Source organism: Phoenix dactylifera, chromosome 8, assembly GCF_009389715.1.
Source record: "Phoenix dactylifera cultivar Barhee BC4 chromosome 8, palm_55x_up_171113_PBpolish2nd_filt_p, whole genome shotgun sequence".
Taxonomy (NCBI): domain Eukaryota; kingdom Viridiplantae; phylum Streptophyta; class Magnoliopsida; order Arecales; family Arecaceae; genus Phoenix; species Phoenix dactylifera.
In genome coordinates, this window is record NC_052399.1 from 6065806 (window position 1) to 6082983 (window position 17178).

Consider the following 17178-nt stretch of genomic DNA (forward strand, 5'->3'; position numbering starts at 1 on the left):
TCCAGCGGGGCCCGATTGTTTGAGGTGCTTGGAACCTCAGGAGGAATACCGGCAATGGTATTAATAATCCATATCGTTGGATGATTATTGATGGGCTCCACGGGCGGCAGATCAGAGGCTGAGGCAGGCCCTTCTTGGTCACACCGATTATGTACATACCGGTCCAACCATCCACGTCGGTGACTACCTCAATCTCATCCTTGAGTTGGATGCACTCCTCGATGTCATGTCTGTGGTCTCGGTGGAATCGGCAATACTTCTTCTTATCTCTTTTGCTCGCTAGGACATTCATTCAATGTGGAGGGCGCACGTAACCTTGGCCTTGAATCTCCATAAGAATCTGAGTCCTCGGTGTAGTGAGTGGAGTATACCTTTTTAAATTTTGAGGAGAACTCTTGGGCCGTCGTAAGCTCTTTTTATCCCAAGGTGAAGTACTCCTTGACGCACCTCGCTGTTCTCATCTCCGTTTTCCTCCTCGGAGGGGTCTTCCCCCAGTAGACTTGTGATAGAAGGCCATGACTTTCTCTATTTTGGCATATTTCTCAGCTCGTGCCACCATTTCGGCGAAGTCAATCGAAAAGTGTTTCTCCAAGGAGAAGAGAAAATGAGACGGTCTTAAGCCACCCTTCATTGCTGACATCGGGCTCAACTGATTTAGATCGTGGACTTCTAATGTCGCTGCATTAAAGTGGTTGACATTATCTCTAAGGGACTCTCTCTTCTTCAGCTTGATGTCAAGCAACGCATTGGAACTACAACACTGTCTTCAACAGAAAATGAAGTGCGAGTAAAAACACGTCCAAGCTGCTCGAAGAAATGGATAGATTTAGGCTGAAGCTTTGAGAACCAAAACTAAGACGTTTTAAGAAGATTTACAGAAAAAGCTTTGCAAAAAAACGACGTCAATGGCTCCATGCAGCATCATGAGAGTTTTAAAACTCTTCAAATGATCCAAAGAATCCGAGGTGCCATCATATGGCTCCACTTAAGACATCCTGAACCAAGGTGGGATCGGTTCTTTCATAATCTACCAAAAAAAAAAAATTCGTGAAGAAGTCGAGGTCATTATTCGCCCTCGATTCTTATCCTCTAAGAGCCTGAATTTGACGGCCTATCTTCTCAATTTTTCTGTCAAGGTCGGGGTCCCGTTAAGATAGAGGCTCCATATGGTGAGGTGATGAAAGATCCAGAGCAGAATCCTTGGGGCTTGGCGGTCGCTTCCCATCTCGACTAAGACTTCTTCATCCGGTGTGTTGACTCTGACGAGATCACTCTGGGATTTGGCGTTGCGAATGGAGGCTAATATGGCACGTGTGGCGCATTGGTTGCTAGAAGTGGCGACTAGGTTGAGCAGGTTTCGATCGGACTAGTTCTGACTGTGCTGTCGTTTGTTGTAAGCCCTGAACTACTGCGATCAAGGCCTGCACCAATTGTACAAGCAGATTGAACTGCTCAGTGTTCATAGGTGCAGCCGGCTATACCGGCGAAGCGTGCTCCATAATCTGCAATGATCCTTATGAGGCCAGAGCACAACATTGCGAGGCATGAGATGCACCGTGAGTCCTTTGCGACCTCATCTTGACAATTCAATTCCTCCTTTCGTTTGGTATCGAAATAGTTGGGGGCCTTCCTCTAGCACCAATCTGTTGCTGTTGAATCCTGAATCAAGATCGGAGCGTTACCCGACTAGCTCTGAGGTCGGTGATAACCAAACTAAATGATCCGACCAAGGTGTGGAAGAACTAGTCTCCTCCGAGGATGACCTACAAGAAGTCCACTTGCTAGAAAGTATTCAATGGGGGACCTTTCGATGTCTAAATCAAAATGGTAAGGCAACAGTATGAAAGAAAATTTTTTTTGCAGAATAGAGTCTCTAAATGAGCTTACTTAAGGACCCCTGAACTATCCTTTTATATAGGGTAGTCAACCGATCTGTTATCTGATTTGGTGTGGCATGCCTTAATTGCTAGATAGCGGTCAGTCACATATTTACAACGTGGAAAATATTTTGCATGAGCAGCATGCGGCGGTAATTATGCCGATCATGTGTTGACAATAGTGTTGCCATAACTGTCAGAATTTATTAACATGTGTCGAGTAGCTTCTCGGTATTAATCGAAGTTGTTCACCTCAACTAATACCAAGGTCAAAGAGGTTGGTCTAATATAAGGTCAAGATATCCAACATTTTTTCCCATCACCTTCCATAAGGGAACTTGTGATTCATTAACTACTTCCTATGAAGAAATGAGAAGGCCCACTTATTAGTCCAACACACATTCAACCTAGCCAGCACCCAATTTTACTAATGGAACTAGAGTTTTAATTGGCCATTAGTTATGCATAGAATGGAGGGTGACAGACGATGTCGAGGTATAGTGAGATACCCAACTGCAATGATAATATATTAAATAACCTTTAGCAGAGACACACCCGATTTTGTCGACCGTCATATTGAAGCAATTTCCATAATTATCATGATAGAGCTAATATTTAACAAGAACTCGAGTAGTTCTTTAAATATTTAAAAATTTTGAAAATTATTATAAAATAGCAAAAAATATTTATTATTTCAATCAATTTGTATCAATTAAGATGATAAAGCTAATATTTGATCAGTCATGCTACAATAACCACATCGAAAAGATTGTTGCTATAATTGTCATGCCACTTAGAATGAGAAGGTTCATGCAGCACATACATTGATGCAATTCCCAATCAGGTTGTGGTATAGAGTACCAAATCTCTTATATGCCATAAGATATACTAGAAGTGAGGAAAAATTTTGACATAGTAGATTTGTTATATTTACTCTTGTTTATAATTTCTTAAAAAAATTTAAAATCTGGAATCTCATAATTAGTGAGGGTACCAAATTGAGTCGAATTGAGATATCATTTATCTTGCATAAGATTTTTGGCAGAAAAGTTTTTAATAATCATCTTGACCTATATTTAGAATATTTTCATTGATTTTGTATAAAATAAAACAAATGAAAAAGCTATTGTTCTTCCTTTTTTTTTTTGATGATAATTGGCCCTTTTTTATTGACATGCTTTGGTTAGCAGCGCCATCACTGCTAGTGCCTCAGCATACCTTTAATGTTGATCCAGCCCCTTCCTTTTTCCTTTTTTGCTTTTGCTACCCTCCATCCAACTCTATCACTTATTATTAGCTATTAGCCCTCTCACAACCATTGCTCTCTGTATCTCCTGTCTTGGGTTGATTTTGTCCCGATGATAGATAAAAGAATTTCCAGTATAGATCTATATTGTATATCATATTGCCTATATTTCAAATAGCTAAACTGAGCAGCGATTTGGGTGCTAGGTGCTGAGATATCAAGAATACCTGTCTTACCATTGATTTGTCTCCATGATAAATAGGAGAATTTTCAATATTGATGGACATTTGCATATCATATCTTTTGATATTTCAGATAGCTTATCTAGGGTTTAGGTTTCTGGATCCCAAGATATGGAAAATAAAATTCTTGATTTCATATTCATTTTACACTTTTAATCTATATATCAATATATTTTAGGCAAAAGGTTGATACCTATATGCTAAAAGAACAAATAAAATCTGCAACAATGATATGAGGAAATAAAAAATTATTGGATGGATCAGGTCCAAATGGATCAAGCCACTAATCAATTACTGCATCATCCATTCTTATATCCAAACTATTCAAGATCAAAATGGGATGAGAATTTATACTGTCATTCACCATATATATATATATATATATATATATATATATATATATATATATACTTTGGAATTTAGACTGGTTTTTTGTATTTGACACATTTAAGGATGCAAATAAGATAGGCGGATTGAGTTATAAGTAATTTTAATTTAATTCGATTTTTTTGTTTAGGTCTCATACCCAATTTAATGCAAGATCGGATGGAATTTTGGGGGTTTCTCAATCTCTGATAACTTTTCTACAAGGAATACCATTTAGTGTGAGCGAACACGTCCCAAGCAGTACGAACTGCAAAAATGTACGAGCAAACAAGCAATACTTGTACGTTGGGAGGACCGCTGAAACCCTTATTTTGTCCCATCAGGTGGAACAAATACCAGGATATACCTTCATACCTCTCACACGGAACCTCCCTCCAATCCCACTTAACTCGTTCCCAGGAAACACCAAAACCAGCAGCAAGGCACCCGGCCGTTTCCCCCAGGCCCAGGTGGAGTCGACGCCCCTTCGAATCCCCCAAGGGGCAAAGGTAACCCAATCCAAATTAAAAAAAACAAAATAATAATAAAATAATCGGACAATAAAATACTGGAGGATTTTTCTGGAATCTCCTCTGCCACCCATACGCGGCGTGGCAGGTGCGCCTTGACATCCGGGGCGAAGATTCCTCTCCCGATTCTCCCCCTCGCCAAATCCCAGCCGTTCGTTTCCCGATCGAGAGCGACATCTTACCGTCGTCTGTCTCGGGTTCCAGTCGCGGTCAGTCGAGTCTTCGATCTTATCTCCTCGTCCTCCTGCTGACGTCGATGCCAGCCTATGGCAGCAGAATCCCACCGCGGATTTTTTTTTTTTTTTGTTATGAACCATGGAATATTCAAAAACCCCTCGATCCAAGATTCGATGGCGTACGCGACGCCCCGACCTCGATTCCTCCCCCCTTCCCATCTTTCCTCTCTCTCTTAATCCCACCCTCCCTTCCGTTTTATCCCTATCTCGTAGTTTCTTGCCTTCTTGCCCGAGTTTATTCCTCCCTTTCCTCCGGCTCTAAGATCCCCTTATTCCCCTTTATTCCACTCCCCCTTCCGGTCCGTTCGAAGCGATATCCCATTATATTTCAGCGCCTCGGTCGTCCCAGGCTTTTCTTGTTCTCGTGCTGTTGTTCTCCATGGATTTGGCGGAGCGGGCACGGAGGTGCCATGAGTACGTGGAGGCGCTCGAGGAGGAGCGCCGGAAGATCCAGGTGTTCCCGCGCGAGCTCCCCCTCTGTCTCCAACTCGTCACCGAAGGTTCTTATCTTTCTCTCCTCTTTGTTCGTGCTTTCTGTGGGGCTTTTATTCTTGGAGTACCAGGCTGGTGATTTGGGTTTTGGTGGTGGTGGTTGCAGCGATTGAGAGCATTAGGGTGCAGATGGGGAGCAGCGAGGAGACGGTGACGGACGGGCCCGTGCTGGAGGAGTTCATCCCCTTGAAGCCGACCTCCTCTTCGATCGAAGAGGAGAAAGGCGGCTCCATGGAGATGGATCAAGAGAGATCGGATACGAAGCCGGATTGGCTCCGATCCGTCCAGCTCTGGAGCCAAGACCCAGACCACTCGCTCCCTAAAGCGGTGAGAGAGAGCGAGATCCGGATGTTTTATTCTTTGTTCTTCGTTTTATTCCTCTAAATCGTACTCTCGTGGCACACTAGGAGCCTCCGAAGAAGCCGATCGCGGTGAATGCGAAGAAGATCGGCGGAGCCTTCCGCCCATTTGACAGAGAAAAGCACGTCCCGGCGCCGGTGCCGTCCGCGGCGGCGCCCGCGAGCTCTACTACGGTTGGCGGAGGAAGCAGCGGCGAGAAAGAGAAGGATAAGGAAGGCCAGTCCCAGCCTCACAGGAAGGCGAGGCGGTGCTGGTCGCCGGATCTCCATCGCCAGTTCATCCACGCCCTCCAGCAGCTCGGAGGCTCCCATGGTTGCTCCGAAAACTATCATTCAATCTGAAAATGAGATAATTTTATTGCCAGTATGTTATATATGTTCCTAAATTTGAAACGGGATTGGTTGCAGCCGCGACGCCGAAGCAGATCCGGGAGCTGATGAAGGTGGACGATCTCACCAACGACGAGGTCAAGAGTCATTTACAGGTAAATAAATTGCATCTCTATCAATTTGATTGTTACTCTAAATTTTTATTGTTAAACTTAGGATTGCAGAATCTGATGATTTTGAAATACATAATAGGATTAGCCGCCCCTGGTCGTTGCATTAATTCGCCATTTTGATTGGTTCTTCATGATGATCTTAGGGTGCCAACAGAGCATCCCATGCATCGGGACTTATTCAGACTTTAGGGAGACCCTTCCTGTCGCTAGGTATATTCTCTTCTTTTGATTCCCCTGGTCATTTGATGCTGGTGATCTTGGGCCGCCCCTGGCTATAATTTAAACTCTTCCTCTCCTCGTCGTCTAGCTCGAATTGGACTGTGGCAACCTGTCGTCCTGGTTATCGAATAATACTGTAGGCTTTGATACTACTTTAGCATCTCATTGGTGACGTGATTGCCAGGATTCCAAAATTTCAAACCAAAGGTGGTGGAGCTGAGAGTTGGTGCCATTGGCCTACCTGCCTTATCTATTTGTCTAAAATTTTCCACATGACAGATCATTGTAATACTCCCGTCTATTGGATTTGGAAGATTGGCATCTCCAATAAACAATGTTATGCTGAACTCTTATCCTTATCTTCATGGACCCACTTATTGTTTCCACTGATCGAATTGGTGACGGAGGAGCTTTCTCATCTGAAATTCATAGTTTAAGTTGCTGATTTTGGCAGCCATATTTTGCATGCATCACTGGTATGGTTGGTCCATCCTGACAGTCATCAACCCGCATTACATTCTTGGAGGCCTGTTCTTTTTGGCAATCGAGATTCACCATTTTCCATTCCATAATCTCCTTTCTATTTTAAAAACAATATCTTTTGCTTGCATGATCGCCATAGTGGGAAGGAGTCTGCGCCAGAAGGTGTGCAGCTTAAGTTTGATCCATTTGATTTTATTCAGAATGACAACCTTTCAAAAGGTACAGATGAAATAAGTAACATGATTCAGCGAACTTTCACAAGAACAGGTTTTCTGTGACTCCGTGGAGTCTTACTTCTGTTCGAAAATTTTGTGAGAATTTTGTTACAGCACCATGTTGCATACAATGAGTATCCATTCTCCTGATTGTAGTTTGTTTGAGTCGAAGTACTTCGTATCTTATACTTCTTGGATGCACAATTTCGTGATTCGGTGGTCTTACATGTTCAAATCATGTTGTTGTTTCAGAAATACAGGCTGCACAGTAGACGGCCAAGCCCCGCAGTCCAGAGCAGCGGCACCAGCAGCCCCCCGACTCCCCAGTATGTAGTGGTTGGCGAAATATGGGTCCGGCCGCCGGATTATGCAGCAGCTGCGGTTGCAACAGCAGCACAACCAGCCAATGGAGCTGGTGGAATCTATGCTCCTGTTGCATCGCTGCCATCGGATTTGAGACATCAACAGCAGCAGGTTAAGCAGCAGTCACATAGGTCTCCCACCGGGCCACTACATTCACAAGGTAGATGCAGTGGAGATGACGGTGCTGCCAACTCTGCTTCCCCTACTACCTCGTCATCTTCTCAGACCACAACAGCTTCACCTCCCTTTTGACCCTTCGGAGAGCAGCCAGATAGCATTTTTGGAGTTTGCTTTTTTGTGTTTTCTGTGATGAAAGTAAATAAATAGAAGCATATATGTATGAAAGTTTATTTTGTTGTTTCTCTAATGACCTGTATGTGAAACAGCGACTGGAAGTTAAAACATCATCAGTAGAGGTTGCTACCTTGCTGCTGGTGTATTTTGCTCCTCTTCTTAGCTCTATCCTCAGTTATCGTTTGATTCCCAAGGTTTTATATATATCTACTGCTAATTAATTTCTCCATAGTTCTTAACAACCTTTCAGGATATTGGTCTGATTGCTTTATTTTTTTCCCCCTTCATTGAGTTGAATTTGATGAGAGTTTACAATATTCGCATATTATCTCACATGAGCTTTCGAAAAATGTTGCGATAATTTTTTCTCGATCTAGGAACAGCTGGGGACATAATGGGTTATTGTCTATGACATTTAACCGTATGTGACATTTAGTCATGTTTCCGATGAGTGCCCTAGCTAGCTTAAGAGATCAGTTACCGCAATCACAACCCTTTGCGGCTGTTGTGATCACTCGAGACTGGTGTAGTACATGAACCACCACTATTCCATGTATATATAGCATGAGCCATGGTCTTTTGCGTGATCCGATGTACAGCATGGCTCTCACTATCAATGAATGGTATAAGCCCCGCCGGATCCAATGGATCACCATCGCTTATGCAGTATAGAGATCCTGCTGCATCACAGCCATTATGTAATACATGAATGGCTATAATTCTGGGACCAATATCTTTATTTTATTTATTTTTTTGGTGAATCGGTTGCTCATACTACTCTAGCACGAGCACAGTTAGCTACATCAGAGCCAAGCAAATTACAAAAAAAAAAAAAAAAAAAAAAAAAAAAAAAAAAAAAAAAAAAAAAAAAAAAAAAAAAGAGGGAAGGATGTTAAGTTCAGATAAACACTCCCGTGCTTTGAAGCTGATATTTTTTTTTGGAAGCAGAAATGCCGACTCGACGTAGTAGGTTTTGTTTGCGTTGCCTTGCATTGGAGGCCAAGCAGCCGAAGTTACTTGTCAACTCACATCACACATTGGATGAGGATAGGCATCAACCGTTCAACATACCTTTGTCTTTTTCAACTTATTTAACATTTTTCTGTGTCGTTTTACAAGTCGTCCTTTTCATTACCCAAAAGCAACACCAGTCTCTCTTTTTTTTTTTATTGCATATCTTTCATTTCAAAAAGATATCCTTTACATAATTTGTAGAATCGTCTTTGTCTAACGATATAAAAAATATAATATTTCAGGTCTCTGTTTTTAAGATTGCACTATAGTATGTTGAATAATGCTATGAGGTAGACGACGACTCCTACGTGCCACTAACAACTCCCACTTCTGATGAGAGGCATCCTGCCTTACTAGGTTTCTCTCGCCACAGACATACTTGCCTTACATAAATTGGAGTCAAAAAAAAAAAAAAAAAAAGGAGATTTAAGTCCTTCCCGGCAGCTGTATATTTGCATGATCTATTACAACTTCCACGAAGAAGGATTTAAATCGCATGTTTTTTTTTAATTAGGTTATGAATTGGATCTTAATGAACCTTAATTGATTTGGATCCAGACCCCATCCATATCCGATAGTTTGTTTAGAATATAATGTAAATCTTACTCTTGTAATTTTTATATTTTTCATAAAAATTATGTTGTACTTTGGATTTAACTCATTATTGAATAATTTTGAGAGCATAAAAAGATCTAACTTTACATATAACAATACTTGCTGAAGACCTAGGCTGAGTTCCAGTCAACATATGATCCAACATGATTTTAGACTGATCGCACTCAACTCAACCAAATTCTTGGGCAGACCATGTATTCAAATATGCTCGGCATGGAACCAACTCAACCAGATATCCTTGTATACTTGGCAATATTGTGTTATTTCCTTCAACTATCAATAAGGTGCATGCTATATATGGCTTTTTTAATAAACAATATGGTGATGTCATTAAGGATTTTTGGACATAATTGATGGAATAAACATTTAGACACTTGGAAAATAGCTCCCAAGGTTTGAATATAGAACTTTTGACATACAGAAGATAGTAAATACTGGATTACAATCCTGTTTGCATTGAAAACTCTGCAGTTGATACAACAAAAGATGGTGAATTTATATCTAAATCAGTTACGAATTTATCATGTCATGACCACCTGATGAACATGTTTATGCTTAGATAGTTTGGACTATGCTATGGTAGTTCTGAAGGTACCAAGCTCTTGCAGCCTTGAAAGATGCTTAAAATCTACAAAGTTTGGGGAGAAATATTCAGTTCAAAGATGACGCAACAATCGTCATTGGCTTTCAGAAGCAAGCTACGGACTAAATGACCACTGCCTAAAGTTGACGTGCACTTTAATAGCATTCAACTATAAACCACACGAAAGATCATGAGGTTGAGTAGCTAAAAGCCCTCGCGTCACAAAAAAATAAAAAGAAGGAGAAATGCCGAATGTGAAGCATGACCTTTGTAATGATTTTATTAAAATTGCTAATCACCATGACATCGTGACCAAACCCGATGATTTTTTTTGTTTAAAGCTCCGGCATTATTGCCGAGAGTTAAAACAAGTGACACAGAGTTTTGATATGCTATGGATTAAAATAACTGATCGATGACAAGGGATTAAATTAACTAATCATTAGCAAGACTGAAGATTAGGTACAAATGCAACTAGTACTAATAAAACATAATTATAGGTGTCATTGACTGCTTGCTACAGTGCATGTAACGTTGTCAATGGAACAATTTAAGTTATCTAGTAGTATTAACAAAGGCAGTTCTTTTTGGATCCTCCGAAAGGTTCACTCGGCCGGCTGCCGAATATTCGGATTCCGTGGCTCGTCGAAGAGAATCTGAGGGCATTTAAGTGCATTTAGACCTAGGTGCAATGAACCTTTCATAAGGCATATTCTCAAAAAAAGAATATTCTTGGAACATTCAACTGTTGCCAGTAATTTTGTAGCAATTCAGAATCTCATCCAAAATCAGCCTCTATAAACTCATGCAGTGTTTATCAAAATGGGATGGGGATATATTCGGGATATAATTGTATCAAATGGAATCGTACCGACACTTTGTTGTCCAAAAGTTTCATTTTCCAGTGTATGCTTGGAAATTTGGATCGTGGACAGTGCCATATTTCCATTGACTTTGGTGGATGAGAGACAACAACTTCGCCACCGCATGGAAGGGCATTGGCTTTTCCACTACCTGTGAGGTCCAAAACGTAACCCGGTATATTTTTTTTTTCTTTTTTCTTTTTGTGTGCGAGTTCGTTTGTCTCTACAATAGGGTTAGGGGAGGTAATTTTCTATCTTTTTCTATTCTATACTGACTCTATTTTCAGGATCGACTCCAACTAGAATCAGGCCCACATCATCTTGTCCAAATGCGATCTTTCAATTCCATCCTAGTCTGTTCCAAAATAAGCGGCTAATATTAATCTAATAAGTGCAATAGTCATCATCAGACCAATCGGTTCGATCGCTCGTGCCCGCCCATTCTATCTCGCCCTAAATGGAATGGATCTTTTAGTCATATTGTGCTCCGACCTGAGTTTCCAGGTCCGTTTTATTCGCCTGCAACCTGCTTTCTTTTGCCAACACAAAATTAGCGCTGTCCCTTCATTCTATGCTGACCCAAACTCGGGCTGGCTTTTTAGGAAGCCCGTTCCCACAATGCTCACGCCCTAGCTAGCCTGCCAGCGGTGGTGGAATTTTTTCGTTCTCTGATGAAAAAAAAAAGGTTGATATCATCAGAACCTCTTTTTTGAGTACCACTGGGGATGCTTAAAACCACTTCATCAGTGGCAAAAACTAACACAATCCAGGAAAGCTCATTGGTTTTTACCCTATAAAATTAGTGAGGAGGGTCCTAAAGAAGGCTATGCCAAGTACCCTTAAGCCAATCCAACCTAAGGAGAGGGATTTTGAGTTCAAAGATTTAAAAGGGATAATCGTTGAGCATCCGCTGAGTATTGTTTTTGTTTTTTATTTTTATTTTCAAAAGTCTATGAAAAAAAAAGTATTAGACTGTCTTGTATGATGAAATCCTTTCGATTTTTAGAATTGTTATAAGATTTTAGGTTTGGAAGTGTTGCCGCTAAATTTTGAGCTGAGATCAATAGTAGCTCGGTGTACTCTGAGGTTGGTAGGAACCGAAGAAAAGTTAGGTCAGTTGAGACCGAGGTGAATTGGAACTGATTGGCACCGAGACCAACTTGCAAGAAATCCACTTACTAAAAAGTTTCCAGCAGTGAATCCTTCAATGCTTAAGTCAGAATACTACAACAACAGTGTAGAAAGAAGAAAATTTATGGAGAAGAGACTTTAAATGAGCTTACTTAAAGATCCTCGGGTTATCTCATAGGGCTCGTTTGGTTCGCAGGAAAAGGAGGGGGGAAAGTGTGGTCAACGGGAAAGTAATGAAATGCCTCTTGTTTGGTTGGAGTTTTCAAAGGAGAGAGATGGGAAAGTTGTATTCCCATGGGAATATGATTCCCACATTTCATGGGAAAGTCTTTCCCATGAGAAACATGGGAAAGTTACTTTCCCATGAGGTGGGAATCACTCCTTTTTTATTTTTTTCCCAAAAAGACCCTTCAGCATTAAAGAAGCATTAAAAAAGCATTAAAGACCTAATTTTTATTAAGGGCATAATAAGAATTATACATAACTTTCCTAGAAAAGTGGATGGTCAACCAAACATAAGCACTTTGGAAATTTGTCACTTTCCCATGGTTAACCAAACATGCCAAAAGTACTTTCCTAGGTATCCTCTTCCTAGGAATCTGATTCCCAGGAATCATATTCCTAGGAGGGAAAATACTTCCCGCGAACCAAACGAGCCCATAGAGTAAGATATGCATTTGTTACCTACGTGCCTTAACTATGTGTTAACAGTCGTTTGCACGTTAACATTATGGTAACCATCCCACGCGAGCAACATGTGGCGTTAATTTGAGCAAAGCGGTATGAGCGCAGCTCATGCACTAACTGCAACTTTGGTATAACTGTTAATCTTTATCACTTCAAGAAAAGTGGCACCTCAGTCTGCACCAAAGTCATTCATCTCGGTTATGATCGAAGTCAAAAAGGTTGGTTCAACTCGAGGTCAAGATGCCCAATATTCTCCCCCATCATGAAGTACTTATTTGTCATTAAAAAAAAAGAAGAAAAAAAAGAAAGGAGTAGAAGAAATTTTGTGCAAATGCTATTTTAACATCATTTCTATAGCATTTAAATTTGTAAAAAAATAAAAATACCAAAGTAACAATGATTCAATAGAAACCTTTTCAATTAATCAAATCCTAACTTCACAAGGCATTCACCGAGTAGGTTTCCCTTACCAAAGATGCAAATAGAACTATACCCCGACGGTTGCACCCATCCTTTGTTGGGAAGAGAATCATGGAGCATTTCATGTGCGTAAGTCTTTCATCATTGCTATGAAATGATAGGAAGCTGACCAAAGAAAGAAGAAGACCACCGGAGAGCTGCTGCCGCGGGCTCAATGATGCCTGAATTGAATTAAACTTCTTCGATGGCTCTGCAAAATGCTCATGGCATTTCAACCTCTTCAGAGACGACCATTCCCACCAAGCCCACAAGCCCAAGATTTCCATTTTGTGGGGTTTGTCTGTGCTCAGATTTTTATTTGACCCAACATCAATTCACAATTGGCCTGGATCAGCTCGGCTTGACGACTTTTTTTTTTTTTGAAAGGTGTTTGGCTTGACAACTTAATAATGTACTTTCCCAGCTTAAATGATATCTGAAGTCGCTCTCTCTTTCAATATTTTCGAGGATTTATGATGAAAAGCTTCCAAGTCGAAACTAAACAAAAAATAAGGTTAAGCCGAACCAGGCTTTAAATTTATTAGAGTTTGATTTGGTCCGCATCTATGTAGTCCACCCAGGCCGGGTCAACTCTTCGTCTCCAGGACGGGCGTTAATAATGTGAACTTCCACCTCTGAACCTCACGTTAACATCCCATATGCCGTAGAAATTGGCCTCTAACGTGGCTAGGCCGGTAGACATCCAACTAATCCAAAAAAATTTAGTCAAATCTTGTTGACGTGAAGTATAGTTTTTTTTTTTTTTTCCTGTTGGGTGACAGCAAGAATTCTATTAAAGTCTTAAAGAAAAAACCTCTACATGCATCGGCATCAAGAATTTGAGCTAGCGGAGTAGGAAGAGACAAGGCCAAATTTGCACGAAGTGTAGTTTCTTTAGCTACAGTTCATGATTATTGAACAGCTTCTCATTAGCATTAGCACACATTCTTGCGAATTTAGATGTTCCACAAACTTTGTCGGTGCCGCACACAAAATATTTGAAACGACAGACTGTTTCTCGGTTCTCTAGATTGCATTTTAGAACTTGAAGGCGAGGATGAGGTCAATTGCAATGCTACACTTCTCCATAAAAATGTAGCATTAGAAATATTTAGACCAATATATGACCATGGACCCTACAGTGATCGAGGATATGGCTCAATAAATGAATATCTGAGCAACATTTAGAAGGCACCACCTTGCTATGAAGCTGATAAGAGATAGCTAGACACTTAGAGGCGAAAAAGATCTTTCAACTCCAACAGGATGCCTCAAGAGCAAAGCTATGTCTGTGCACAAATTTTATGCTCCCCTCTTTCCACATTGATGTGTTAGTATTGGGGGAAAAATGAGTCGCTCCGAAACATAAGGGTACGCGGTCAGCACGTACCTGAAGGCGCCCGACCTGGAGGTGCTCGACCAGGCGCCCGACTTGAAGGTGCCCGACCTGCAGGCGCCCGACCTGAAGGCGTCCGACCTGGAGGCGCCCGACCTGAAGCCGACCTGGAGGCGTCCGACTTGAAGCCAACCTGGAGGCGCCCGACCTGAAGCCGACCTGGAGGTGCCCGACCAGGCGCCCGACCTGAAGGCGCCCGACTTGGAGGCGCCCGCCCGACTTTAAGGCATGCAACCGGGCCCGACGTCCGACCAGGCGCTCAACTCCGAGACGCCCCGTCCGAACACTTGACCTCGGCATCCTCGACTTCGAGAGCCCAGCCTCCCAACCGCACCGCCCAGCTGCTGCGGTCACATCCTCCTGCAGTTCGACCAGGGACCATGCCCTGCCACTGCCCTCAACAATTAATGCGCATGGTCTTTGCTGATCTCCGGCTCACTCAACAATTAATGCGCATGGCCTCTGCTGATCTCCGGCTCACTCAACAATTAATGTGCATGGCCTCTGCTGATCTCCGGCTCACTCAACAATGAATGCGCATGGCTCCTGCTATCTACGGATCTCAAACCCTCCACGGTAAATCCGTTCGGCCGTGTCTGATCAGCCACGACGACTCATTGTTGTCGGCCTGATCTCCTGCGGTAAGGCATTAATTCACACGATCATGCATTAATTCATACGACACGCTCGATCATGCGGTAACCGTTCGCTCCGTCACATCGCAGGTACACCTATATCTCTCTATAAAAAGAAAACCTCCTCCTCCTTAGAAGGGGGTTGAACTCGAAAAAGAACTCTTGAGATACATTTTCTCTCCCCATACACTTGCCCCCCTCCCTCTGACTTAGACATCGGAGGACCGGCGCTGGAAACCCCAGCCACCGGCTTTTTGCCCGCCCCCTGGAGGACGCCGCCCGCCAACGGACCGCCACCCGCCAACTCTCGCCGAAGCTCCTCCTTCTCAGTCGAGCGGTCACCCCCGGGTCCAATTTCCAGCAACAGTTAGTATCTCAGAAGTGGTTTTCTGAAACTCCAAATGCCATTGTATTTCTACCGGATGTGATATTTATGCATTCGCACATTTAGAAATTAACCCTGTAAAAATTTTTCATGGGCCGGGCAATTTCCATGCCTTGACTTAGATATACCTTGTGTCAGTTTCCTTGCTTGTTTAACGCACCTAACTGATTCAACAATGCTTTGATTATTCACGTTAGTAACAACCCAATAAAAACCAACACCCCCTCCCAACTTGAAGTCCTGTTTAAGGGTCAAGCCTCTTGCAGCCTAATAGAACACCACCTAACTAATTCATCAGTCATTATGCCTAATTTTTACCATGTTTCACCTTCTAGAAGAGAGAACGTTTATATCTGAATATACTATATCCCCTCATCAAGGCATCCAAATTGTACCTAAATATAAATGGATTTATGTTGATCCAATCGAGGAGAAGGAAGATTTCCTTCATTCTACTTAATTTGAATATCTCAAACGAAAACTAGAAGAAGACGGAAGAATAACGAAAGTAGCGCTTAAGTCTCCTTTTCTTTCATTCATTCTCCACCCCTCCTAAACTGAGTTACAAAGCCTGTATTTATAATACTAGAGAGGTCCCTCCTTTTATAATTTGGATTGGATTCCTCTCCTACTTTGAATATGACTAGGTATCCTAAAATAAATATGAATAATAGAAATATTCTAGAAAATACTAAAATTTAGAAATATTGTAGAAAAAGCTAAAATTTTTGAGAAGGTAAATCTTGACTTTTACATCAATCTGTCTTTTGTCACTCCACTTGATTATTCATGAATTGGAAGATAACATCAGGTCAAAATCTTTCCAAAAAGAAAAGTTTTAGTTTAACTAGGCCATTTTGGGGCCTCAATGATTGGGTAAGCGCAAAATTATATATCTCGAAGAAATACCCAATTTCAAAAAAAAAAAAAACCTCCTCAATCGGGCATCGTATGACCAAGTTATAGTCTTCGAAAGTTTGGCTGCGACTCAACTTCTAAATATGGCAGATCTCGCTCCTGAACCCTATCTAGCCCTGCATGTAAAGGTCAAAGTGTTCTACATCGAGTTTAATGATCCTAATAGCCAAAATAATCTACATCGATTTAATGATCCTCCTTGATATTCGTAGTGGCCAAAGTTATCTACATCAAGTCTAGTGATTATTCTGAATACTTGTAGTAGCCAAAATATTTTATATCGAGTTTAATAATCTCCTTAGATACTTGTAGTAGCCAAAGTGATCCATATCGAGTCTGGTAATCCTCCTGAATATCTGTAGTAGCCAAATGGTCCACATCGAGTCTGATGATCCTTCTGAATATTCGTAGTGGCTAAAGTGATCCACAAAGAATCTAAGTACTCATTGTAACCAAAATATTTCACATTAAGTTTAGTAATCTTCTTGGACGTTCGTAGTGGCCAAAATGATCCACATTGAGTTTGATGATCGGCTTAAATACTTGTAGTGACCAAAGTAGTTCCCATCGAGTCTGGTAATCCTCTTAAATCATATATGGATTAAACAAATCAAAACTCATGAACCCTAATAAGGCCCGGCCTATTTAATAAATAGGTTGAAGCATGTTGATCTTTTTATAACCTAAGCATATTTATTTTAAACAAATGTTTAATATAGATGGGTTAGGTGTCTAATTGATGGATCCCATGTCTCTACTTCTACTCACTTCAGCAAAGAATAAATAGCTTTATTGGACCTTAAAATGCTAATTTTTTCTTTTATGGAAATAAACGGAGAGGAGTTTTGGTATAGCTAGGAATTTTGGTGCCCGGCCATTTGGTCTATTTGGTCAATGACAGCCTCCCTTCTTCTCTGCCGACCGGACCGGCTCTATGGGCTTGCACTCTGTAGAGAAGTGCCTCTTGGGGTACTCTTAACCAAAACTTCGTTGGTGCAGTCAGCAATGACAAACAAGTGCTATGCAACCTTGTGCAGATAAAAGAGCCGAGGGATGCTGCTGTTCAA

General features: G+C 41.5%; 1 protein-coding gene across 3 annotated transcripts; it reads left to right on the top strand.

Moving 5' to 3' along the window:
- The first annotated feature begins 4605 nt into the window (after positions 1-4605).
- LOC103713999 (transcription factor NIGT1-like) lies at positions 4606-7654 on the top strand. Of its 3 annotated transcripts, none has more exons than XM_017844465.3 (6): positions 4606-4997; positions 5096-5316; positions 5397-5661; positions 5757-5833; positions 5995-6061; positions 7021-7654. In XM_017844465.3, exons 1-6 carry the CDS (start codon positions 4877-4879, stop codon positions 7038-7040), a joined length of 771 nt encoding a protein of 256 aa, XP_017699954.2. In that variant the 5' UTR covers positions 4606-4876; the 3' UTR covers positions 7041-7654. The 3 variants fall into 3 exon arrangements, 2 of the variants coding, with proteins under 2 accessions (XP_017699954.2, XP_008799311.2); XR_005512754.1 differs by having other exon boundaries at positions 4608-4997; positions 5931-6061; positions 7021-7153; XM_008801089.4 differs by lacking the exon at positions 5995-6061 and having other exon boundaries at positions 4612-4997; positions 7021-7652.
- The last annotated feature ends 9524 nt before the right edge of the window (positions 7655-17178 follow it).